The sequence below is a fragment of the Stenella coeruleoalba genome, assembly GCF_951394435.1.
Source record: "Stenella coeruleoalba genome assembly, chromosome: 7".
Classification (NCBI taxonomy): Eukaryota; Metazoa; Chordata; class Mammalia; order Artiodactyla; family Delphinidae; genus Stenella; species Stenella coeruleoalba.
The window spans coordinates 110,548,131-110,575,412 of record NC_137153.1 but is presented as its reverse complement, the minus strand read 5'-3'; the positions used below and the strand labels follow the sequence as shown (position 1 = coordinate 110,575,412).

Genomic DNA, 27,282 nt, shown 5'->3' with positions numbered 1-27,282 from the left:
GCTTTCTCTAGTTGTAGCAAGCGGGGGCCACTCTTCATCGCGGTGCGCGGGCCTCTCACTATCTCGGCCTCTCTTGTTGCGGAGCACAGGCTCCAGACGCGCAGGCTCAGTAGTTGTGGCTCACGGGCCCAGTTGCTCCGCGGCATGTGGGATCCTCCCAGACCAGGGCTCGAACCCATGTCCCCTGCATTAGCAGGCAGATTCTCAACCACTGCGCCACCAGGGAAGCCCAGGAAAGGTAAATTTTTATAGAACTAAACTTGAAATTTTAGCATCAGAAACTGATCATGGGAATTTATGCTTCTGATTCCCTCCCACCTCCCAAACTCCCACCATAAGCTTTAGTGTGTTATTTTCCTCCTTGCAGCTTTGCCAATTACCAGCTGTGTGACCTGGAGCCAATGCCTCACCTCTTGGAATCTCAGTTTCCCCATCCTTTGAAGGGAGGGATGCGCCTATCTATTTATGAAAAGGAACGAAGGAACATTCGCTAGCATTAACTGGGTGCTTGCTAAACATCAAAAGCTTTGTGCACATTATCTCACTGAAATCTCCCAATAACTATATAAGGCCAGTCCCATAAATATTTTACAGAAGAGCTCTCTGAGATTCAGAGAGGTAGAGACAGTTGCCATTGTCACACAGCTAAAAAGCAGAAGAGTCAGAGCTCAGTTTCATGCTTTTGTGATACAAGGCACAAATTTAACCGTTAGACTTTTCCACTTTTCCTGTATATGTCAAGCACCTAACAGTTCCTGGCACGTAGTAGGTACTCAACATATCAGTCCCCGTTCTCACTCCTTCCTTTTCTCCTAAAGTAAAATTATGTATATATGGAAAAATTTATGTCTACTGAAATAATATTAGTATCTTACATTTATATAGCTTCTTTCCTCTAAGGAGATCACGCTACTTAATCTATTTTCTCTGCTAATCTCACCAAAGCTCTAGCTATCATTATGTGTTATTTCATTTATTTTACAAATAAGGAGCTAGAAGGCAGCAAGCTGTTGGGGTGACGTGCCCAGAGTCAGATGGAAGTTACTGCCAAAACCAAATAAAAACCTTGGTCCCCTTTACATCTAAATCAGCCTTTATCCTCTCACATGACACAGCCTCCATAATAAAGAACAGATCATTCATTTTTTATCTGGAAAACTACCAAACGTATAATTCAGTGAGGGGCCTCATGACCTTACCACCTTGTCAAAGGAAAGAAAGTATATAAAAAATGAGGTTTGCAGGAGCAGACGGTTTTGGTCCGTCAACTTTCTCTTGGATTACGCCCATTAACCAACATAAAATAATGCAAAATATAATGTAACAGATCCCCGTGTCTTTGGAAATTCAAGTTAAACGCACTGATCTTTCAAACTTATATACAATGCACAAGGGCAATCATTAACTCGTGTGGGGCTGCAGAGGTGCACATTATATCAACGAGCTCTTTGAAAGAAACACATGATCTACAATGGGCCACTCTAAGAAGAATCCAAGTCAGCAACGAGCATTTAGTGGCATAAATTCACAGCATCACGGCATTCTGGAGCTCCAGAAGGGACCTGGCAGACCACTGAGAACAACCCCTCCATCCTGTGCATCAGGAACCCAAGGCTCAGGGAGGTTAAGTGGCTTTTCCAAGATTTCACAGACAGGAGAGCAAGAAGGAAAAGATAAAGCTGCTGACTACTAGCCATTCCACTTGCAAGTCTTGCTTCTGATGTCCATGAGTACACTTGGCACTTTCCAGAATTACCCATCTATATAGAGAGTGCAGGAGAAAGAGCCTGGACTTGGTAACAGAAAAACTCAGGATTCAAATCCTGACTGCTACTAACTGGCCACGTGATCTTCAGCAAGTCTCTTAACTTCTCTGAATTTCAATATTTTCATCTATAAACTGTGGGTAAGAGTAAACTCCACAAGTAAGCTGCCAGTAATATAAACAAGGGGCCCGGCACAGCCTTGAATTCCACAAAGGCAAACATCAGGTCCACGTACGTCCCCAGCGCCCAGCACAGAGGCTGGAACATTACACATCTGTAGAAAATTTGCCAAGCAAATCAATGAACTAACCAAGCAAACAGGTACTGGACTTGAACTCAGGTTTATTTGCTTCTTAAACACTAGGTTATATTGCTCCCAATTAACATGATTTCAAAGCAGAGTGTTGATTCTGACTTACAGAGTACCGAGTACACAATGGAATAAGGAGGCCATTTTCTGGCCATAAAGCAAGAAACAAGTTCAGTGGGAAAGTTCCTGGACTCTCAGTGTTGGTACTAATTCTTGTTGCTAGCATGGGTACATCATGAGGCGTTAGAATCAACTAAACCGGGGTTTAGGTCTCAGCTTCAGCATAAGCTGTGTGACCTCAGAGATATTACTTTACCTCTCTGAGCCTAAATTTCCACACCTGGGGAAAAACCTACTTCACAGAGATTGCGTGACAAATGAGGCAATCTATATAAAGGAATACAGGATGAAGTGTGGCACACAATGACTCAACAAGTGTCACACTCCACTTCTCTTCTAGTTATTTGGAAGCTTCATTCATTCATTTCACTTAGGTCTCTGCTCCAACGTCACTTCCTTCCTGAACCTTCCTGCCTACAATAAAACCCCCAACTCTCTCTATCCCCTTAGCCTGCTGATTTTTCTTCATAGTCCTTATCATCACCTGACATTACATTACATATTTATTTGTTTTTCTTTTTGCTGTGCCTACTCGACAATAAAGAAAGCCCTGGGAGGATGGGGACTTCTTGTTGTTTGTTTACTGCACTATCTCAACAACTAGGAAAGGGCCTGGCATGTAGTTAGTGCTTAATAAATATTTGTTGAGTGACTGAATGAATGAATTCAACACTTATTTGGGACTTGCTAGATGTGAGGCACTGTGTAGGAACAGGGGTTTGGAAACAACTAAGAAATGAAATTACAGAAGGAGAAACTGATTCTGCCTGCTATGGAATCTGAGAAGATTTATATCTCACCTGGACTACTGCAGTGGCCTCCCGACTGTGCGCCCTGCGTCTGCCCTGTCTCCCTACATTCCACTTGTTAATTGGCAGCCAGAGAGACCTCCGAAAAGTCAACATCAGATCATATCACTCCTCTGCTTAAGTGCTTCCAATGGCTTCCCACTACAATGAGAGCACAGCCCACACCCCTCACCACGGCCTGTAACGCCTGAAGCACCTCCTCTCACCAGCCCATCACCCCCAGCCCCACTCTTTCCCTCCCTCACTGAGTTTCAGACACAAGGGCTTTCTCTTCATCAAATATACTAAGGTCTTATCATTTCTTTTTAAATTCAAAAATAAACATACATTTTATGCATTTGAAACTCTAAGTTCTATATATTTACGTAATTAACAATATTCTGTTCTTACGCCTAAAATTCTTCAACAAGTGAGGATTAATGGGAAAACGACTCTTCAAGGAACTTGGGTTAGAGATTACAAGTGTCGGGAATCTTTCGGACTCAGGGCCTTTGGGCTATCTGTTCACTCTGCCTGGAAAGCTCTTCCCCTAGGCTGGCTCTTCCTCATTATTCAACTGTCAGTAAAAATGTGACTTCCCTTAGAGTCCTCCCCAGCTAAAGCTGTCCCTGCCACCATCACTCTCATCAGGGCACCCTCTACTGGATCACATTGCCTTTTCTTTCCTCACAGCATTTCATTATTTGGAATGAGTTTCTCTATGTGTCCTATCTTCCCAATCAGAATGTAAAATACATGAGGACAAGAACTTTGTCAGATTCACTGCCGCATCTGAATAAGTAAACCGGATCTCAAAAGATGCTGGAGTCTGCCAAGATGAGACGTACAGGTGAAGTACCCTATCGGTCTAACAGGATCATGGCGTGTTGGTTTCCTTCCAAAGACAACTGCCCCATTACGTCAAAATATGTGAATTTCAGCCAGACGTACTTGGGAATGGGTACCCGAATTAGCGTCTCTTCCACTTCTGGGTTCAGATTCATTCCACTTTCTCTTATAGCCTTGATAGCTGCAGCTGTACACTGAAAACCAGATCAAAAGGTAAACAGAATTAGTAAATAATTATTACCAGATGCAAGCCCTCCATCGATAACTGGCAACCCATCTTGGCAGAACATGGAAACATTTAGTTCTGTTACCAGTAAGATCAGGAAGTTACATTGGTGTAGAGTGCTTTGATCAAGCTGAATAGCAAACTATGTCCACTCCTGGTACTAGTGTACTGCGGGAGGGAAAAAGCAAAGAGAAAGAAAAAAGAAAAAGAAAACAGCTCTGCTTCTTTGAAAAGATTTCAATGGTTTGAGGCAACACAAATCAAAACCACAATAAATCCTCAAGGGAGGAGGGCTGATCTGTGCAAAGACTGGTGTAAAGGCAGCTGAAAGATTTTATACATTAAAAATTCCAGTTGACATTTTACACTCAAAATATACCAGTGCCGATTTGAAATGAGTAAATAAATTTAACTCATTCGCATCTATGCTCACACCAACCTCACTCATGTTTTGGCATGAGCAATGAATCTCTGCTGGTGTGTGCACCAAGAAAGGTAGCGTGAAAGATCTCAGCTCAAATCCCAGCTCTGCTAACCATGTGACCCTGGGCAACAAGCCTGACTCCTCTGAGCCTCCATGCTGTAATCTGAGACCCTGCGGTACTGTACCTCAAAGAGGATTAAATGAGGTAACATGAGCCACGCATCTTGTTCTGTGCCTGGGTGCCTGTAACACCCAGGTAAGGGGCGCTATTATATAAACGTATTCAATAAATGAAGAACGCACAAAACCCCCAAATAACGACGAGCTGATATCATCACTTAGCTGATGCACTGCTGTCTTTTTTTTTTTTTTTTTTTTTGTGACTGCACCACGAGGCATGCGGGATGCAGGATCTCACTTCTCCGAACAGGGATCAAACCCATGCCCCCTGCAGTGGAAGCGCAGAGTCTTAACCATCGCACCGCCAGGGAAGTCCCTCTTTTCTTTTTCTTTTTTTTTTTAAATTTATTTTATTGAAGTATAGTTGTTTTACAATGTTGTGTTAACTTCTGCTGTACAGCGAAGTGATTCAGTCATACATTTTCATATTCTTTTCCATTATGGCTTATTTCAGAATACTGAATATTATTCCCTGATGCACTGCTGTCCTGACATCCTCCAGGGTCTCTTCTGACACAGCCTTGCTCTCTAACGTGCCAGGTGGCACACTGGTACGCTGATTTCCCCAAGTGCCTCATCTCACCTCAAGCAACATTATAACCACACCTGGCTTGCAATCCTAAAGCATAAAAGAAAGCAGTGTGGAAGACAGATAATTTCACTGGCATGACAATGTGGAATTCATGAAAACAAGGCCTCTGACATTTTCAAAAGAATTTTAGGTTTGACCAGAGCCAATCCACATTGCTTGGATTCACAGAGCCAATTCCCGGCCTTGAGCTCCTCCCTAGACTTTCTGGTTTAAATAAATGGGGTGTGTTGCACACCTATTTTACTTTCCCAGGTTTTGTTTTGTTTTTTAAGGGAGTGCCTAAAAACCTCATCCCTTTCATTTTTGAATGACCTGAATTCTACAGGGACATGACACGTTATCATAAGGTCAAAAAGACAAACCCGCATTCCACATGCAGACAGATCATCCCCTCGGGCTACAGAATTTAACAGTGTGTCCACTGCTTAAAACTGTAAATTCTTAAAATGTACCTCTGACCATAGACTACTGGAGCTGGAAGGGACCTTGGACATAACCGGGTACAGTCCCTTCCTTACGAATGCAGAGACCTGCTGGTAAAGGTCACATCCCTCATACAGAGATACAGTCCCTGAAAACCAAGAGCAAGGGAGTGAAGACCTCGCTCATCATGCTGCCAGTGACCACTCCATCCAGTGATGTTACTTTGTCTCCGTTACCTTCCAGATCCCCTAGCTCAACGTATTCAGTAATTGTGGCACAGGGAATTTGATTTTTTTCTAATAGCCAAAAAGAATTTGGAACTAGGTCTGGTGTATAAAGGGGATGGCCAAGGTAAATAAAAGAGCTGGATGAAGAAATGAAATTTTCCTCTGCAAGAAAACTGCCATCGTCCATATAAAATGAAACACAGATTTCTAAAGTTCCCAATAAAAGGAGAATGACCACTTGGAAGGAGCGGCCTGATTTCCAGTCTCCTAACCTTCCTTTTCTGAAGCTTCTCACTGACTGACTGATAACTCAGCTGGATCATCCCACCACCACCACCCTCCTCTCACACTCTGACCCAAGTGTTGCCACACAGCCTTCCCAGGCAAGCAAGGGAGTACCCACTGCTGCTTCCAAGCTGGGCAGGAACTATGTCTCAGTATTTACATAGTCCCAGTCCAAGGCTCAGGGCCTAGTGCGTGCTAAGTGCTCAGTAAAAGCTTGTTGAGTAAGTATGTTATGCACTGACTCAGACCTGCTAGAAAAACTCATCTCCTTACTTTTACTTCATGTTTATAACCCCCCCACACACAAAAAAACCCTTATTTTATACTATTTTATACATGTTCTGTGTCCTTTCACATGCAGAAAAAATGTGAACCAAGAGGGGTTTCATTTGCAAAGGTATCTACTAAAAGAGGTAGTTCTAAAATACTCTAAACATGTATATTTTAGTTTGATATGGAAGGATACAGAAACTTAGGGAATTATAGTCATTTTCCCAACATGACTTCTGAACTACTCGTGGTTCAGACAAAAAGGCACCTATTTCTATCGCATTTCCCTCTCCTAGCTTTTACCCCCTCTTTGAAGGGATGCCCACCAGTAGGCTGCTCTCCAGTGATAACACTGACTCACTGGTTGCAGCTGCTTGGAGTACTGGGTCGAGAAAGATCACAGACCCCACCTGGGGTCAGGCAGGCAAGCGTGCTGCAATCAATTAGCAATGTCTGCTATTACTGTTCTTAAACTAATAAATCTAACTCATTCGCGTCTATGTGCGTGTCTACGCTACAGGACAAAAGATGATGAAACTTTTGTAGACAGGTGAACAAATCCTTGACAATCTGGGTTCCAGTCAACAGCTGACTTGCAGGGACTAAAAAATATTTGTGGAATTAACGAATGGATGGTGAAAGGAGCACAGCCTTTAGAGTCCAACAGACCCATGCTCAAATCTTGGCTTTACCACAGCAGCGTGAACCTGCAGAAGAGATTCTACTTCTCTGAGCCTCAGTTCCCTCATTTATAAAATGCAATAAACTTTAATTTTAAAAAGTATCCGTAAAAGCTTTTGCACAGCAAAGGAAACCATAAACAAGATGGAAAGACAACCCTCAGAATGGGAGAAAATATTTGCAAATGAAGCAACTGACAAAGGATTAATCTCCAAAATTTACAAGCAGCTCATGCAGCTCAATATCAAAAAAACAAACAACCCAATCCAAAAATGGCAGAAGACCTAAATAGACATTTCTCCAAAGAAAATATACAGATTGCCAACAAACACATGAAAGAATGCTCAACATCATTAATCATTAGAGAAATGCAAATCAAAACTACAATGAGATATCATCTCACACCAGTCAGCATGGCCATCCTCAAAAAATCTACAAACAATAAATGCTGGAGAGGGTGTGGAGAAAAGGGAACCCTCTTGCACTGTTGGTGGGAATGTAAATTGATACAGACGCTATGGAGAACAGTAAGGAGGTTCCTTAAAAAACTAAAAATAGAATTACCATATGATCCAGCAATCCCACTACTGGGCATATACCCTGAGAAAACCATAATTCAAAAAGAGTCATGTACCACAATGTTAACTGCAGTTCTATTTACAACAGCCAGGACATGGAAGCAACTTAAGTGTCCATCAACAGATGAATGGATAAAGAAGATGTGGCACATATATACAATGGAATATTACTCAGCCATAAAAGGAAACGAAATTGAGTTATTTGTAGTGAGGTGGATGGACCTAGAGGCTGTCATACAGAGTGAAGTAAGTCAGAAAGAGAAAAACAAATACCGTATGCTAACACATATATACGGAATCTAAAAAAAAAAAAAAAAAAATGGTCATGAAGAACCTAGGGGCAGGACAGGAATAAAGACGCAGACCTACTAGAGAATGGACCTGAGGACACAGGAAAGGGGAAGGGGAAGCTGGGACAAAGTGAGAGAGTGGCATGGACATATATACACTACCAAATGTAAAATAGACAGCTAGTGGGAAGCAGCTGCATAGCACAGGGAGATCAGCTCGGTGCTTGGTGACCACCTAGAGGGGTGGGATAGGGAGGGTGGGAGGGAGGGAGACGCAAGAGGGAAGAGATATGGGGATATATGTATAAGTATAGCTGATTCACTTTGTTATAAAGCAGAAACTAACACACCATTGTAAAGCAATTATACTCCAGTAAAGATGTAAAAAAATTAATTAATTAAATAAATAAAAACACTTTTTAATGATAAAGATAATAATAAAATAAAGAGTATCCGTGTTGATCACATGAAGCAAAACATGAGAAAGCAGTGCCTGGTCACACCGTAGACGCTCACCACACACTTGCTTTCTTACTGCCACAAGAGCAATAATGGAGCCTGCAGAATTTTTTTTTCATTTGCCTTGTTCAAATCATGCTGTGGTTTTTTTACTCCCTTCTTTTTTTCCAATCATTAACTCTAGCTGCAGGCAAGTTTATGGAAGGCAGCAACTGCATCATTTATCAAGCAGGACACATGCTTAACAAATGCAACGCAGTTTTCTGTCCTTGATGTATCTGAAAAGATTCTGCATGTAAATCTGCATCATGTCTCTAGGGCATGACACAGAAATGCTCAGGTTTGAAAAGAAAGCCAACCGCATATAAAACAGAAAGGAATTATATAAACACAGTGAGGATTAGCTCAGCATTTTGAAGCTATAAACCTGGGTACTGCATGGACAGCTTCTAAACTGGAGGAAGGAAATGTTTAGTTAGAGCTATTTGTTTAATATATACACCAGATGAGATAAAGGAATTCAAAAGACAATGTAACTCACACTTCCTCACTCTGTCCTTGTAAAGAACCTCTCTAGTGAGATGACTGTAAATGTTTTTTTTTCAAAACCCACAGAATTTCAACTTGGAGAAATGGCAAAGATGCTTTGCTTGAAAAATGAAGATATACTCCAACTTCCTAAGAAAAAATTAAGCTGTTAATACCTCCTCCTGCCTCATAAGATGCTCTGGTGGCCAATCAGGTGCTTCTTCTGTGAATGCCATTTGCTATTTAATAACAGAAGTGGCTGGCTCTGAAAAGCAATCTGCCTGATGAGGTCTTCAAACTGTGTAATTAGGAGGCTATTCCCTAAATTGGCCCGCAGTGCCTGTGGGATTAGATGAACAAGGCAGAGAGGCCTCAGTGGTTCAGAGGGGCCAGAAAGGCAAAGAGCTGACAGTTCCCTTTTTGTCCATTACTCTGTTCCTCGGTAACACCAGGAATGAGTGTCTCCCTTCCATCAACCTAATGACAAGTATTCAACCGTTTGAGGAAAATTTACTGAGTGCATCCATGTGTCAGGCACAGTGTTAGGCGTAAGTCAGAGCAAGTTAGATATGATTCCTACATTCCAAGCTTACAATCTAGTGAAAGTGAGCTGGAAAATTAAGATGTAAAAAACTGTATAACTATTGATAATGACAAGTACAATGAAGAAAAAGAACTGGGCTGTATAAAAGTGGTAAATGTGGAGGAATAATTGGGATTGGGTAGATTAGGGAAGACTTCCCTGAGAAAGTAATATGTAAGCTCTGATCCAAAACATGAGTAGCAATTAGCCAGACAAGAGTGTCCCGAGCAAAGGAAAGAGCATATGCAAAGGCCCTGAGGACGCAAAGGGTTTGAGGAGTTGAAAGGCTAGTGCGGCTAGAGCCGTGTGCAAGGGTGACAGCGGCACAAGACTGGAGAATCTGCAGAGACAGGCAGGGGCCATTTCATGCAAAGCCTTCTAGGCCACAGTCATCTTTTATTTAAAGATTACTTGAAGCCACTGATAAACTCGGTGCCTGGGAATGACATAATCCAACAGACATCTTTACAAGTTCGCTCAGGCTGCAGTATAGAGAATAGATTGGTGGAGGAGTGAGTAATACCCCTCACAAATGTGCCTAGCACATCAGCTACAAGAGCCCTCCGATTTGAAACAGCCTGCTCATAGCAAGGGCTTTCTCTTACTCATATCTCTAGCCCAGTTTGTCAAATCCAGCAGCTTCAACTTTGGTCTCTGTCTTTGGGCTAGAACTACTGAAACAGACCATCGGAATAGGGAGAGACTTCAGATTCCTTTACCTCATATTAACCGGTGAGGAAATGGGAGACCCAGAAAGTGACACAACCTACACAAGGTCAAACAGCCAGCTGGCGGGACAGGTGGGACCAGATTCCAGGTCCTCAAGGATTCCCAACCCAGGTCAATTCTTACTGGACCAATAAGGAAAAACCCATTTACCTTCCTCAACCAGACTTAAAATCATAGCCTCCAGGTTGCAATGATCTAATGCAACCCACCTTCCAGCCTTGGAAGCACTGTGCTCTGTGCAATATTCTGCAATGGTCAGTCCAGTTTGAAAGGAATGTGAATTCCTGGAAGGTCTGCTCCAAATACTAATGCAAAAGTCACAGACTGGTGGCCCACAGAGCAAACGTGGCCCATTAGGTTTTGTCATAGTCTTAAAACAAAACACACAAAAAAGGGCATTAGTTATCAACATTTAACAAAGATCTTACATAAAAATTGGGGTTACTGGCTTCTTCTGTAAACAAACACCTTAACGCCTGGTAATATCTAATGACCAGGCCTGCATTTCTGCCCGGGAAGGATCAGCAATAGCTGGGCAAAGGCTGCTCCCTTCAGACAGGGCACGGGAGCTAGTTTACCCCGGCCCTTCCATCACTGCACTGCCACTACCGTTTGTCTTAGATGAGGCCCGTGTCAGTATTCAAATTACTTGCCTGGACTCTATAGTGTTTGAGTTAAACAGAAAAGGAATTTACAAACAGGAAGAGAGCTTTTCTTATCCTGAAATTCCCATTATTATGCCTTCTCTCTTGGTTCATCCCAAACTAGAGGGAACACGTTCTCCTGACTCGACTCAGCCTCCTGCATTCCAAAAGAGACCATGGAGAGGGACCCCTTTAGCAAGGCCACCTTACCTCTGGGAAGCTGGCCATATTCACCAAAATCAGCTGTGGCGACTTCATGGAGATCTGGCCAATCTGGTTTAGAGCAAGTTTCCCATCAGCAGTTACCACAGTGATATGATCAAGGGATCCTAAAAGAAAAATGAAATAAAGGGTCTTCGAATTCAGAAGGACTTTAGTAGCCCCACATCTAAGTCTCTATCAATTCAGATTCAACTAATGTTTAGGGATCCCTTACTAATGTGGCAAAGATGGTTCAAGGGGCTTCCACAGGAGCCGTGGTGCCACGTGATGGAAAGAGCTTTGAAATGTTGACAAAACTAGGTTGCAACTGCTTACCAGCACCAGGGTAGCCAACAGTCCTGGTCTGCCTGGCCCTGAGCGGTTTCCTGTGACACATGACTTTGAGAGCTGAGACTGGAAAGAGCTGGTCACCCCTCCAGCAACACTGCCATTTACTAACATGAAACCTCAGGCAAGTTAGTCATGTTCTCGGTACCTCGGTTTCCAACTCAATTAAAAAATACAGGATTAAAGTGAGGATTATAACTAAATATAAACAAGCAAGTACACCACAGGCACCAAAAAATAAACATAAAAATAGTTAACCACTTATTAGGCCTTTTAGTTTTCACAACTAGTCTGTAACACTATCACTGTCTCCACTTGACACCAGAGAAAGAGACTTGGGGAGGTTAAATGGGCCAAATCACAGAGCTAACGAAAGGAAAAGGAGGAAGAGCCAAGCTCCAACCCAGGTGTGCTTACTTCCAATTCTAATCAAGGCTCTTTCCCTTATCAGTGGAATTCAAATTTGGTTGTGCGTCAGGAGCTTTTTCACGTAGATTCCTCGGCCCCACCCCCAGACAGCCTGATTCTGCAGGGGCTTGGGAGCCTGTGATTTTGGGGGAGCTTGTAGTTTTTCTAAGATCACCACATGATTCTGACATGCAGCCAGGTTTGGAACTGCTCCCTGATACCACCTTGATTTTGGCACTTAGATTCCCTTTAGGAAGAAAAACAAACAAAAAACATAAAACAAACAAAAAAACCCCACCAACTATTACCACTTCACTGTTATCCTGGATCTGATCTTTGTCTCTATCTGAATTATGGAAAACCCTGGGCAAAATTTTCTTGTCAAGAAGGCAAGTATATAGTTACAGATGGAAAAGGGGTGTTATTCAAACTCCCTGATTTCCTATGCAAATGAAAACTAAAAGGAAACATTACCATTCACTTTAAGAACCACTCACAGATGGCTCATTCTGATACACAAAGAGTAAAGGGTCGGGGGCTGGAGGTCAGTATTTTAAACAAATTGGGAGTTGTCCCAGCAAATTGTTGTTAGAATAATGCAGTACCATACCATGGCCCAAAGATCTGATTTGAAGCACAGTATTCAATTCACCATCACAAGATAGAAGGCTGTTGACACCACTGGCTTCAATCTGGAAAAGTCCATGATTCTGAAAACCAGTGACCTGGGTTCAAATACCAACCCTGCCACTTCCTGACTGTGTGACCTTAGGAAGGTCCCTTCAACCTTTTGGGCGTCTGTTTCCTGATTTCTAAATGGGGCATTAAAATCATACTTCTCTCACAGAGTTGTTATGAGGGTTAAATGAAAGAGTTTATGGAAAGCACTTATAATTGTGTCCTGGCATATGTAAGTGCCCAATAAATGCTATTATTATTACTTTTCAACTTTCTCCTATATTTTAACCAAACTAACCTACTTACAATTTCTCTAATACAGCCTGTTCTCTCTTGCCTCAGGATCCTTCTACTGAGGATGCCCTTCTCTGCTCAGCTAACTCCTGCTCACTCCTTAACACTCAGCTATGATTGTATCTAATCTCAGAAATCCTGTCTGACCTCCTAGGCTGGATTACAAAGCCTTTATGGGCTCCCGAGGATCCTATGCACACTTCTACAATAATGGCAACCAATATTTACTGAACACTTCCCATGGCAAGACATAGTGCTAAATGCTTTCTGTAATTTATTTGCTTTCATTATCACAATAACCCTATGAGACAGTGCCACCATTTTACAGATGTGGAAACTGAGGCACAGAGTATAACTTGTCCAAGGTCACAAGAGCTCTTAACAATGGAGCTGAATTCAAACCCAGGTCTGATCAACTCCAAAGCCATGGTCTTCACCACTCTGCTTTGCTATATGGTTTTACACATGTTGGTTTACTTGTCTATCCCTTCAGATTAGGATCTAGGCTCTTGGAAGGTGGGGACAATGTCTTTTCTCTCTGTATCTACAGCACCTATTAATCAGCACAGAATAAGTGCTCAATAATGCTTTGATGAATAAATGAATGTACGGATGGATGGATGAATGAATGAGAGGACAAGAATGAACAAAGAAATAAATCTGTATTCTAGACAACTTTTTTTTTTTTTTTTTTTTGGCGGTACGTGGGCCTCTCACTGTTGTGGCCTCTCCCGTTGCGGAGCACAGGCTCCAGACACGCAGGCTCAGCAGCCATGGCTCACGGGCCCAGCCGCTCCGCGGCATGTGGGATCTTCCCGGACCGGGGCACAAACCCGTGTCCCCTGCATCGGCAGGCGGACTCTCAACCACTGCACCACCAGGGAGGGCCTAGACAACTATTAAAAGCAATCAACTATCTTGGAGACAGAAACTGCTGGTAGATGGACGTGTAAGAGGAAAAGTGCCTGCTGGTTCAGATAGTAATGAAAGATGGTATGGAAGAATCTGGCAAAAAAATAAAATAAAATAAAAGACTGGCTAAGTCTTTAGCCAGTCTATTTAGCCTGTTTCACCCAAGTCTCTTCATGGCCCAAATTTCTACACAGAACATTGCACAGACATAACCCTGAAGAGAAAGAAGCAAAGAGGAAATACCAATGGGAGGCCTTCTGAAAACGGATCTTAATTCAGCCTTCCTGATTTGCCATAAGATCCTTTGCCACAGAAGTCCCAACATGGGCTTTTCAGTACGCAGTTGTGGTGGTTCCCATTCCCTAAATCCGTATCGACATAATGCATCAAATCCTTTTCCCTCAATCTGTCCCCAGCGAGAATCTCCCTCAGCCTCATTCCTGCCCCTCATTTTCGCAGAGGTTAACATTTAACAAATTACACTCCCAACCTCTTTCCAGGCCCATCATCTTTTTAAGTTCAACAAGAGTGGAGCTTGCTGGCTAATTTTAAGTATCACATTTCTCCCTGAGCTCCTCTCAAACTGCTCTCTGGTTTCGGCTGCAGAATGTTAACAGGCCAGAAAGCACAGGGGAGACAAAGCACTTTATCAGCTTCATACCTAAAATAATAAGCAAGTTTAAAATAAACAGTTGGGAGAGATTGAATGGCACGCTCTACTGTCAGCAAAGGCAGAAATGCCCCAGTCCAGGGCTGACAAATGACGGAATGGTCTTCTGGTTTCACACTGGATCTCGTCTCTGAACTCTGTATGTTTCTGCTGGTGTTTATAAATGAAGCCGTATACTTTTCACTTGGTTTTCTTAAGAACAAGTTCATGAAATACTTTCTAGTTTCCTTGTGAACTACCCCAAGCAAGATGTGAGTGGGAGCAGTGCAAGCTCCCACAGATACTTTCCGAGGGGGTCCCGGGCTTGACTCTAGGATGATGACAATTTCCAAAAGGCCAATTTAACAGCAATTGGATTTTTCCTGCCTGCCTGCACCATTAGCTGACAACTCACTTCTTCCATCACATCTGCAAACAGTTCTCCTAGACAGTTCTGACATTTCCCACTTAGGAAAGCCACTTTCAGGAAGTTATTAACCCAAACGGAATCTTCCTGGTCAAGCTCAGGGGTACAGAAATGCCTCAGGTGGGCAGGTCTGCAGCCAGTTGGTTCCCAGTAAGCGATAAGAACGGCCAAATAGAACAAATTGGAAAAATCAGACCAAAGATGTCAGTTACTATGAAACTAAATACCTACAAGTGTAGAGAGTACAGCAATAATAAAATTTCCATTTTTTGAGAGTATTATTCCATGAGAGCAAAGACCATACCTATTTTGTTCACTTTATACCAGCACAACGCCTAGTTCATAGCAGGCAAGTATTTGCTAAATGGATAAATGTAGTGTTAACATGTGCTGGGCACTGTGCTAGAACGATTGCACATGTTACCTCATTTATTTACCCATCCCAAAGCTAGAAGGTAGGAATTAGACAAGGAAACTGAAAACCAGAGAAGTAACTGCCCATGGTCACCCATTAGTAAGTGATAAAGCTAGGACTAAAACCCAGCTCTGCCAAAGCGATGTTTTTGCCACTACGCCCCTCTCCAAAACACAGGTTCAGTCACTAACCTGGTGAGGTCCTTATATTGACAGTCTTATTGAAATTATCCTTGAGCGCTTCTATCACCGACTTCATTTCTTCATCCACCTCTTCCAAGCTGATTATATCCTCAACCAAGGCAGTGTTAAGATTCATTCTGGTTTGGGACTGTCCTTTCCCTTTGGCTAGAAAGTCAACATTCAATGAATAAAAAAAAACAGCAGCATAAACAGAGACAATAAACAATGAGTTAAGAAGTACCTACTATGTGCAGGGAAAAAAGCCAAGTGCTAGAAAATTACAGAACATTGTCACTAAGTGTAGGCCCTAAAAAAGAGCCTACACTTACTGTCAACCTGGGACCCAGCATCACACAAAGCACTTTCTCAGATATTAGTGAAGGCACAGGTTTTATAATGAGACACCCAGGTGAAAATATGCGCTATAATGCATACGACCTTTATGACCTTGAGCAAGTTACTCTACTTCTCTGATATCAGGTTCCTTTCCTATGAAACAGGAATAATATCTATACTGCCAGGTTGCTGCAAGGACACAAATTAAGTAATTCAAATACCTAAAAGAGCACTATCCACATGGCAGACACTCCATAAGTGAATGAATTCCTTATTTTTCAGAAAAATAACCAGAAGGTGAGAAAGGTAGAGTGACTTTGCCTAATGTCACAAGGTCATGAAATAGTAAAGACAAGGTTTGGTCCCAGATGTGCCTAATTTTAAACCCATGAAATTTCCATTAAATTGTCTTCATAAAATGTAATTGGAGATACATAAAATATATTAATTCATTTAAAAATGAATCCTAAGACAAGGATATGCAAAGTATCTGATGGCTGGTACAGACAAAAAAAACAACAGTAGCTTAGCAACATTAAACACCGCCGGTAGTAGTGACAATGGCTTATATTTTAGAAAGCAACAATACTGAGAACTGAATAAAATTCTAATTTATATCTAAACCATCATAGCGATTTTTCATATGCACCTATAATGTGTATATGCATACATAGATCACTCCCGTGAGTATCACAAATAGTCTTGCATTTCTTTAAGGAGGGTGTGGGAAGGAGAAAAAGAATAAAAATATTTAAATAATATTATCCTACACTAGTTTATTTATTAAGAATTCAACAAATACTGATTGAGATCATTCACAACAAATTTTATTGAACATCTACAGTGAGCTAGATCCTGAGCTATTTATATACCATATTACAATTTGCAATGCAATTTCAAGTACATTCTTCTTTTAGATATTCAAAGCAGCTCTCTGATTTAGGAAGAACAGAGATTATTATTGTCCCCGTTTTACAGATGAGAAATTTGAGGCACAAGCCATTTAAATGTTTTGCCCAAAGTAACCAACCAGTTAGCAGCAGAGTGATTTTTTTTTTTGAACATTTACTTGCTTGTATCACCATCTTGCTTGAAATCTCACTGGTCTTAAGTTAACGGGCTAATGGCTTAGAATTGTCAGAACTGATGAAAGAGGTGAATCTTCAGATTTAGAAACACAAGTTCCAAACAGGATAATAAAATTCTAGGTAAATTCACACCTAGACATTTTGTGAATGCAGAAAACCAAGGACAAAGAGATTGTGAAAACAGCCAGAGAAAAGACAAATTATCCATAAAGGATCAAAATTTAGAATAATAGCGACAATAGAAGCTAGAAATAATTTCCAAGAGCAACAACAGAAGCTAGAAACAATGGAAATAATATCTTCAACTTTAGTGTTAAACCAAGTATGCATGTTAAAAATTTTAAGTTATGCCCATCAATATTAGAATGGATAAATATTCTTTATGAATGAAATACTATACAACCATAAGAAGAAAAGATCTACAACTACAAAGAAGAATTTAAATGAATCTCACAAACATGATGTTAAGCAAAGTGGCTAGACACAAGAATCCAGACTGTACAGTGCAAAATCCAGGTACAATAACATATACTAAACAGTATAACAGATAAAACTATATCATTAGTAGTTAGAATAATAGTTACCTGCAAAGGGTAGAGGGTGGTAAGTTACTAAAAGGGAGCAAAAGGGCACTTTTGACATGCTGGGAATGCTCTGGTTTTTGGTTTGGGTGCTGATTACATAAGTAAAAATTATATAAGTGAAAATTATCAAGCTTATTATTATTTTCTTATGATAGCTGCACTTTTCCATAGGTGCTTTATTTTTTATTTATTTATTTTTTTGCGGTACGCGGGCCTCTCACTGTTGTGGCCTCTCCCGTTGCGGAGCACAGGCTCCGGACGCGCAGGCTCAGCGGCCATGGCTCACGGGCCCAGCCACTCCACGGCATGTGGGATCTTCCCGGACCGGGGCACGAACCCGTGTCCCCTGCATCGGCAGGCGGACTCTCAACCACTGCGCCACCAGGGAAGCCCTAGGTGCTTTATTTTTATAAAAACATAGAAAAGAAATTAAAAGTAACCACCAAAACAATAAGAAATAGAATGTATACCTTCCAAATCAGCAGAGATGAAAAAAGAATAAAGAAACCTGATTAATTCAATAGAAAGGAGAAAAGAAGAAACAAAGAAAACCTCAATAAAGAGGTAGTACAAAATAATAGAAATACAAGTACCCAGACCAAAGAACCAGTTAAAAGTTAGAGACTCTCAGTAAGATTTTTTTTAACCTAGTCGTATATAATATATACAAGAGATTTTACAAAAATATAAGCTCACAGAAAGTTTAATGTATGGGCATGAGAAAATTATAACCCTAGCAAATATTAATCAAAAGAAGGCTGGTGTAGTTATATTAAGACAAAATTGATTTTACAACAAAATGCATTATTAGAAACAATGAGGAGCACTTCATAAAAACAGAAAAAATTCACCAGAAAGATATAACAATTCTGAGCTTCAAAACTACTTATGGACTGAAGAAAAATGCACAGTGGAATTTTAAAATATTTAAAATGACAATAATAAAAATACTACACAACAAAAACTTGTAGGAAGTACCTAAAGTTGTATTTATAAATTTACAGTCTTAAATGCTTACAAGAAAAGAAGTCGAAAATTAATGAACTAACTGTCCAGCTCAAAGGATATAAAAAGAACAAGATCATGGGAGGAAGTAAACGATATAGAACAGAAGTCAATAAAGTTTTAAAAAAGAGAGATCAAAAAAATCAAAAGCTCTTTTTCTAAAAAGGTGTGTAAAATTGACAAACTTCTGTCAAAAATAATTGATTAAAAAAGGGAAGTAGGGACTTCCCTGGTGGCGCAGTGGTTAAGAATCTGCCTGCCAATGCAGGGGACATGGGTTCGATCCCTGGTCTGGGAAGATCCCACATGCTGCAGAGCAACTAAGCCTATGCGCCACAACTACTGAGCCTGTGCTCTAGAGCCCGCAAGCCACAACTACTGAGCCCACGGGCCACAACTACTGAAGCCCGCACACCTAGAGCTCATGCTGCGCAACAAGTGAAGCCACAGCAATGAGAAGCCCGCGCACCGCAAGGAAGAGTAGCCCCCACTTGATGCAACTAGAGAAAGCCCGTGTGCAGCAACGAAGACGCAAGTCAGCCAAAAATAAATAAATAAATTAATTATTTTTAAAAAGGGAAGTAGACACAAATAAATAATACTAAGAAAGAAAAAGGGGACACAGTCACCAAAACAGTAGAGATTTTAATAATCTTAAGAGACTATTATGAACAACTTTATGCCAAGAACTTCCTATAAACATATAATTTACTAAAACTAACTCAAGAACAAAGAGAAAATCGGGGAGTTTCCTGGTGGCCTAGTGGTTAGGATTCTGGGCTTTCACTGCCGTGGCCTGGGTTCAATCCCTGGCCAGGGAACTGAGACCCTGAAAGCTGCATGGTGCGGCCAAAAAAGAAAAAAAAAAAGTATTCCTATTCACCAGCAACCAAATAGAAAACACAATTTTTAAAAAGATATAAACTTAAAACAATGAATCTTGTATAAAATAACACAGAATATATTTATGACCTTAAGGTAGGGGAAAATTTCTTAAAAAGGAAAAAAAGAGCACTACTCGATAAAGATTGATAAATTGGTCTACATTAAAATTAAGAACTTCTGTTCATTAAAAAAACACTGTGAAAAGGCAATTATTATCAGCAATACATATATATATGCAGAAGTCTTATCTTTAGAATACATTACAATTCTTACAAGTCAATTTTTTTAAATGGGCAAAAGACTGGAAAGAGGATATCCAAATAACCAATAAGCAAATAAAAGGTGCTCACCATCATTATTCATCAATGAAATATAAATTAAAACCATAATGAGATATAAATGCACACCCATCAGAATGGCTAAAATTAAAAAGGCTGACCATACCAAGTGTTCACAAGCATACAGTGGGTACTTAGCAAATAGAAAGCTAAAACACTCTGGGAAGGAGTGTAACCTGACATGACTACTTTGGAGAATTGTATGTTCTGAAACTGAACTGAAACTTAATATATGCATAACCGAAGGCTCAGCAATCCTCCTCTTGGTATACACCCAACAGAAAGGCATACACATGGGCATCAAAATGCATGTTCATAGCAGCACTATTTATTTTAGCTCAAAACTGGAAGCAATTCAAATATCCATCAACTATAGAAAACACAGATAAATCGTGGTATACGCATTCACTGGGGTACTATAAAGAAATAAAAATGTACCAACAACTACTACAGGCAACAACATGGACAAATCTCACATGTAGATTGCTATCAAAGGAAGCCAGGCATGAAAGAATACATCTTGAGTTCAAAAAGGGCAAAACAAATCTGTGGTGGTAAAGTCAAGAGAGGGGCCTGTCTTTTGAAGGGTGACAACTTAAAAGGACATGAGGGAAGCTTCCAGAGTACAAGTGACGTTCTATATCTTAATCTGGGTGATGGTTACATGGTTGTGTTCACTTTGTGAAAATTCACTGAGCCATACACTTACAATGTATGTATGCACTTTTCTGTGTACATCACTCAAAAATTTACTTTAAAAAACATCATATACAAAAGTGACAAAAATGATGATAGCCTAGAAATAAACCTGATTAAAGAACTGTGCAAGATCTTTATGGAGAAAACCTGACAATACAAGTTTCATAGAGAAGAGCAAAAGGCCAAGAAGAAGGAAAAGAAAAAGCTAGCGTGTTCTGAGGGGAAAGATTTGTACCACTAGATTCAAGACTTGTGATTCAGGCATTAAGGAATTTAGTGCAGGGAGAGATGAGTAGTTCAACACATCAAGAACTCAGATATAAATCATACCTATAAAGAAACCTGACATATGACAGAGGAAGCATTACAAATCTGGGAGTAAAGAAGGGCTACTCAATAAGTGAGGTTGACACACTTATTATCCATTTTAAAAAGAAATAAAATAGATTCCCTACCTCACATCATATTCAGAAATAAATTCCATATGGATTAAAAACCCAAATGTGGAAAGTAAAAACCTTTAAAAGATTTAGAAGAAAATACAGAAGAATAGCTTTATGACTTTCAGATAGCTGAGGGTTTGTTAAGACAGAAAAAGCACAAATGAAAAAAGAAAGAACTGAAAAATATGACTACATTGAAACTTATGTTCAATGAAAGACATCATAAAGTAAAAAGGCAAAGTAGATACTTGCAACATATACAATCAACAAAGGATTAGCATTCCTAATATAGAAAGAATCCAATAAATCTAAAGGAAAAAGTCAACCAACTTTTTAGGAGGCAATCAAAGAAGACAAAAACTGAATAGCCAATGAAATATGAAAAGATGCTGCTTACACGCTGCAGCTAACGTCTAGTGCACTTGAATACTGCAATGCTGTGGACATCAGGAGACCTGGATTCCAGTCCTGCCACTAACTCGGTATGATCATGGGCAAATGTCTTACATATGGACCTCAGTTTCCTCATTTGCAAAATGGTGAGCTCTGTGCTTCACTAGGTAATTAGAAGAATTTCTTCACTGGATAATTACAATTCCTTCAATGGATAATTATAAGGATCAAATTAAATTATTAAATGTATGTGAATTTAAAAAATATAATGCAACCTATAGATCAAAGTTATTAACTGAATATAAGGCTTCTATGCATTAAAGTTCTTTTGGCAACTTGTTAATTTTCCTATTAACAGAAAAGGAAAAGGTCTGCATGAAACCATAAAAGAAAAGCAGTGGGAAAAATATTCAGTAGGGTATTTCAAGCACCATCCTTAGGAGTGGAATCCCTGACCCACCACTGCAAATAGCAGGTCTGCTTGACAATTTTCTGTCACTCATTCATTCCTTCAACAAAATTTTTTGATACATACTATGTGTCAGGCCCTGTTAGTTGCTAAACAAGAAAGACATAGACCTCACAGGGTCCAGTATGGAAGACATAACAAACAATAATTAACTAATTAATGAGTGCTGTGCTTAAGTACATCAAAGGTAAAGTAACAGTGTGCACAAATGCATGTAACAAGGGACCTGACCCAGCCTAAGAGGTCAGGGAAGGCTTCCCTGAGGAAGCGACATTTAAGCTGAGACCTGAGTTGTATCAAGGTCTCATTCTTGGATGACACAAGCCATTAAGATCATCCATCTAAATCCACGGCTCTAATATCTCCTCACCCAACAACCTTCTGCTTTTAATATTATTTCCAACGCAGATCTTCCTATAAGAAGAAGGCAGGTTGATCCCTGCCACAAGTATTCTGATTTGCTTGGCACTTATACCTCTAATTCTAAATCTAAAAGAAATTAGGCATTTTCTGAGCCATAATAACAAAAGAGGCGGCGTGGCAATGACAAAACAGGTTCTAATACCAACTCTGTCACTGTGACCTTTTAAGCTAATCAACTGAACCACCTGAGATACCGTTTCCTCATGAGGCATGGGGAGAAATTCAGAACATCTCTGAGATCCCTTCCAGCTATGATAATTCAAGGGCTAAATATAAGACAGGGGTGAGGAGGTCATGCCTCTACCTTTGGCTTTCTTGGTAGCGAAATGACGGATTGGTACAGCTGGATAGGCCAGGTATTGCCTGTGGTCATTCTGTCTTCCACTCACTGTCTTCAGCGTAACTTCTGAAACAGGTCTGGTCAAGGCTGCAAGGAAGTTGCAAAAGGCAGGGTGGACCAAGCGGGAGCACCTTAAACCCAAGGCCATGACTGAAGACAATTCTTGTGAACACCCACTAAAAAGAACAAGACAAAAAGGAGATCAAAGTAAAACAGACCCTATTACAACTTCAGAAAATAATCTGTACCAGTTAGCAAGCAAATCCTCTCAGCAGAGTCTGTCAATCAGTTTTGAGTATGTGCTAGGGAACTTAAATACGTTATCTCTAATCCTCCTCCCAACATCTGTACAACTTAATATGATTAGCCCCATTTTATACTACGAAGAAACTGAGGCTCATGGAGATTTAAGTAACTTGCTCACAGTCTGTAGGACTCCAAATCGCCATGCTCTTTCCACCACAGCAAATGCCCCTTAGCACACAGGGAACAGAGTTAAGTAAATGTAGAGCAGACTAAATCCTTAATGATGGTAATTAAACCCTTTTAGGAGAAAAGGCACAAAATCTTGATAAACTTATACTATAAAGAGGAAGGGCAGAGCACTGGAAGAAGACTTTAAACTAAATAAAATCATTTCAACAGGCATAAAATGACTGGAAAATTCACACAACAGCATTTAATTAAAATTTTCTTTGGTTCCTTATGCACCGATTACCAATTAGAATGCACTTTACTGTGAGTCTGAAGCATGGCTGAGGTTTGAGGTCTTCCATGTTATAGAACTAAAGCTCTGGGAAATGCCACCCTCCTTGGTGTTAACACAAGTTACACATTATACTTCTGAGGGCTTTGACCGTGGAAGAGATGCTAGAGCCTACAGCTACCTCTGGGATAGAACACAGCTCTAGCTTACTGGCAAATGTAGCATTAATAGCTTCTGCCAGGAATCTGGCTATTATTACTCAGCTAAAAATTAAGCACGATTAGCAGCAAATACCTGGAAGCTACCGTCTTTGAAAAACAGCCCCATACCTCATTAAAAAAATTAAAACTCTCATCCTAAAATTTTGATGCAGTATAACAGACTGAATAAGAGCATGGGTTTTGCAGCCATAAGACTTGGAATCCAATCCCATCTCCACCACTGACTAAATGCCCCTGAACCTCTCCGCACCTTGATTTCCTCAACTGTAAAATGGAGATAATTATAGTTATTTCCTAGATTTGGGAAGAATAAATAGGTTAATGTAAGTAAAACACTTGGCACAGTCTCTAGCAGACAGGAGTTTCCCAAAAGGGTACCTATTGACAGCTGTCACCTTTCCTTTCAAAGACTTCCATGCCAGGGTCAGACACAACAAAGAAATCATACATGTCATTACTAAAGTACAAGGAAGCCTAGAGTCAGTCACATCTAGATATAAATTTCAACTTTGGGCAATTCATTCCACTTACTGGGCATCACATTCCCCATTTGCAAAATGAAAAAAATAATCCTGTTCTTAAAGTAAAATGAGATAGTGAATACATATTAAAAACCTAGTAGCATGCTGGGAATATAGTACCTGTTTAATAAAAGCTGGCTATCACTATCACTATTTTTTTAAAGAAAAGCAAATGAGTTGCACAAAGGCAAATAACTTCTCCCGATGGAATTTTTAATAGCAAGAGATGCTAGATGTCAGTGAACAGTGTGTGGACGTCAGTAAAGACAGAGCTAGATAAAAAAATAAAAAGTTTTTCCCCTTTCACATTATTAATACCTACTATTAATGGAGGTCAGGCCTGGGCTTCCTGCTTTACCCATATTATTCATTTAATCCTCTCAAAAATGCCACAAAGAGAGTATAATAATCTCCTTTTTATAGAAGCTGAGGCTCAAAGAGACTGTCACTGACCAAGGGCATGGAGCTAATAGTTCCGCCCTGTAGCAGCAAAACTGTTCACAGAAATGTGCCTCTAAGTGAGGTTTCTATACGTAAGTTTTTGCCTAATACAGCTAATGCCTAACCCACACTTATATCCAAATATGGCTGTATAATATAGTTGTTTTTTTTAATCTACAGGGTCTCAATCTGGCTGTTTCATTAAGACAGGTTTCCTGGTGTTCCTGTTGCAGGTCATAATACCAATCCACAAAGCAACAGGAAATCAAAATGGGTTAGAAATAAACAACCTTTGACAGAAAACTCACCCAAAAGCAGACCCAGTACACGTGAACCGGAAGACGACTCTATAAATAAACCACACTGCTGAAATGCTTAAGGCGTAGATTTTAATTGCACAGAAGTCAGGAAACTTCAAAGTGGAAGGTCAATAAAGGCAATCCCTTGGACCCTTTACCTTAAGAACATGCATATTAACACTCAGTTCAGCAGAGAAGTAAGGTCTAGGAAAGGAACCATTATGGGAGCCCAAGTATTATACAATAAAATGAACCTACACTCAGAAAAAAAAATGCAGCAGGAAATATCTGACCTTTGGATGCGGTCTTGAACTGGAATCTCAGTTTGCCCATTTACTAGCTGTGTGACCTTAGGGAGATCATCAGCCTCTCTGAGCTACAGTTTCCACTGCATCTTTCTCATGGTGATATTAATGAGCCTTTAAAAAGGTAATTATAACAATAATGAAACAATAGCTTATAATCATATAGTTATAACTATGTGCCAGAAACAATTCTAAATGATATATTTCATATATTAACTCATTTGAGCTTCATGATAACCTAGGAGATACCTACTTATCATTATACTCATCTTACGGATAAAGAAACAGAGGCACAAGATAAATAATTTGCCCAAGATTTTATTTCAGGCACTTTTGTTCCAGAGTCTGTGCTCTTAAACACTATCCTAGATTGTGTACATAAGGCAGTATAATTACTGGCATTATTTTTCCAACTGTTGAAACATTTTTTAAAACTACTTGAAGCACATATTCTTTATCCAAAGTCAAGGTTCTCAAAACTTGAATTTTCCTGTTTTTCCATAGAAGGTGCACTTTAATTTTGTAAAGAAATAGATGAGGAACACAAAGTCCTGGTTTATCCACTGTCCCAGCAACCCCTACCAATCCAGCTGTATATTAGCTTATGATATGTAGACTTTTATAAATGTGGGTGTGCACACACGCAGGTCCTTGTTGTATATAAAATACTTTCATGTGTTACCTGGTTTTCACAGTAACCAGGGTTGTGATAATCACCCACATTTTACAAATATGCAAATTGATCTTTCATTTCCTTGAATATTCTTCCTGCTCCAAGGTCTTCAAAACTACTGTTGAATCTACTTGGAATGATCTTCCCTCACCTCTTTAATGAACTACCTCACACTTTTCTTTCAGATTTCAGCTTAAGCATCACTTCCTCAGAGGATGCCTTCCTTGGCTATCTCCTCTAGCCCAATAGGTCAAACGTCCTATAGCCCACTTTCATAGCACCCTGTACTTTTTCATAGTACCTACTTTAACAATACCAGTTAATATTTGTGTAGTTATTTGATTATTGTCTAATTCCCTCCATAAGACTATAAGCAGTACAAGGACTAATCTATGGTTGTCTTGTTCACGGCTGCATCCCCAGTCCCTACCACAGTTCTGAACATAGGAGACACTGAATAAATGTGAAGAATCCATGAGCGAAAGTCTATAAAGATTAAGTCCTTCCTCAAGGTCACAATGCCGGCACCAGAACTGAAATCTAAGCCTCAGACAGTAGGTCCTAGGCTCTACTTCCCACTGCTTCCATTATCTCTTGGTTTGCCAGATTTTTCACGTAGAGATAATAGGGCATGTTCTCTAAATTCAGTGCCATGTGAAGGCATTTACAGTATCTGACTCTATGCAGGATCATGTCCGTGACACAGGCAAAGGAAAGATGAGACACTTTAACACGTGGAGAAAGAGCTTTTGCCTAAGAGCTAGGAGGGCTGGATTCCAATATTCCTGTCTCATCACTCCCTGCCAGCCATCCTTTTTAGATTCATAACTACCCTGTATTCAAAAAGCACTTGTGTAAGCTCTGCTGATGACCTGAGACTTGTATCAAGTCATTTCTTCTACCTAGGTTTTCTTTCCTCAACTATAAAACGAAGGGTCAGACTAGGTTTTCATTCTTTCTAACTATAAAGCTCTCCAAGATTCTGAGAATGCGAGAGAGTGGGGTGACAGGAAAAAGGCATCAAACTTAGAGAAGACCTGGGAAAGAGTGCTGGTTCCAGCACTTCCTAGGTATGTGACCTTCGACAGGTCAAAATCTCTGGGCCTCAATTTCATCTGTAGATGACAATAATATTTATCAGGGTTATCAGGACGATCGAATAAGATAAGAGCTGCAGAAGCACTTTGTAAATATAGAAGGGCTATTCAAATGACAACTGTTTTGCCACTGGGCCGCACAGAGTAATGGTTAAAAGTTGAGGCTTTGGAATTTGGGCGCCCTCACTCACTAGCCACGTGACCCGATGAAGTTATTTCTCTGAGCTTCCCTTTCTCCAGCATGGGGGATTAAAAATACCTACTCCCCTGGGAGTAAGGGGCGTGGGTTCGATACTTGGTTGGGGAACTATGATCCCACATGCCACGCGGCCAAAATAAATAAATAAATAAAGGGTCTGGACTTAATTCTATAAAAAAAAAACCCTACCCCCAAAAAACTGTTATGAAAATTAAATGCTCCAGCCAGGTGGCAAGTTACTAAGTAGCTGTCCCTATTTAGTAAGCCCCGCCTCCCACCCCGGAAGTTCCTAGCTGATGAGATGAGCCCCGCCCCCAGACTCGCTCAGATCAGCAGGTCCCGCCTTCAGCC

General features: G+C 40.4%; 1 protein-coding gene across 4 annotated transcripts in view; it reads right to left on the bottom strand.

Moving 5' to 3' along the window:
* Positions 1-27,282, bottom strand: part of MRRF (mitochondrial ribosome recycling factor) — a 56,374-nt gene that overhangs the window by 28,801 nt on the left and 291 nt on the right. Inside the window, exons 2-6 of one of the 4 annotated variants that reach the window (XM_079927110.1) lie at positions 24,951-25,076; positions 22,434-22,645; positions 15,476-15,631; positions 11,163-11,281; positions 3,936-4,027 (exon numbers count right to left, since the gene is read on the bottom strand). In XM_079927110.1, the coding sequence (XP_079783236.1) occupies positions 3,936-4,027; positions 11,163-11,281; positions 15,476-15,631; positions 22,434-22,617 (551 nt within the window). In that variant the 5' untranslated portion in view covers positions 22,618-22,645; positions 24,951-25,076. Of the gene's footprint in view, positions 1-3,935; positions 4,028-11,162; positions 11,282-15,475; positions 15,632-22,433; positions 22,646-24,950; positions 26,723-27,282 lie in introns of those variants that run through there. The other 3 variants (XM_079927112.1, XM_079927109.1, XM_079927111.1) reach the window with 3 other exon arrangements.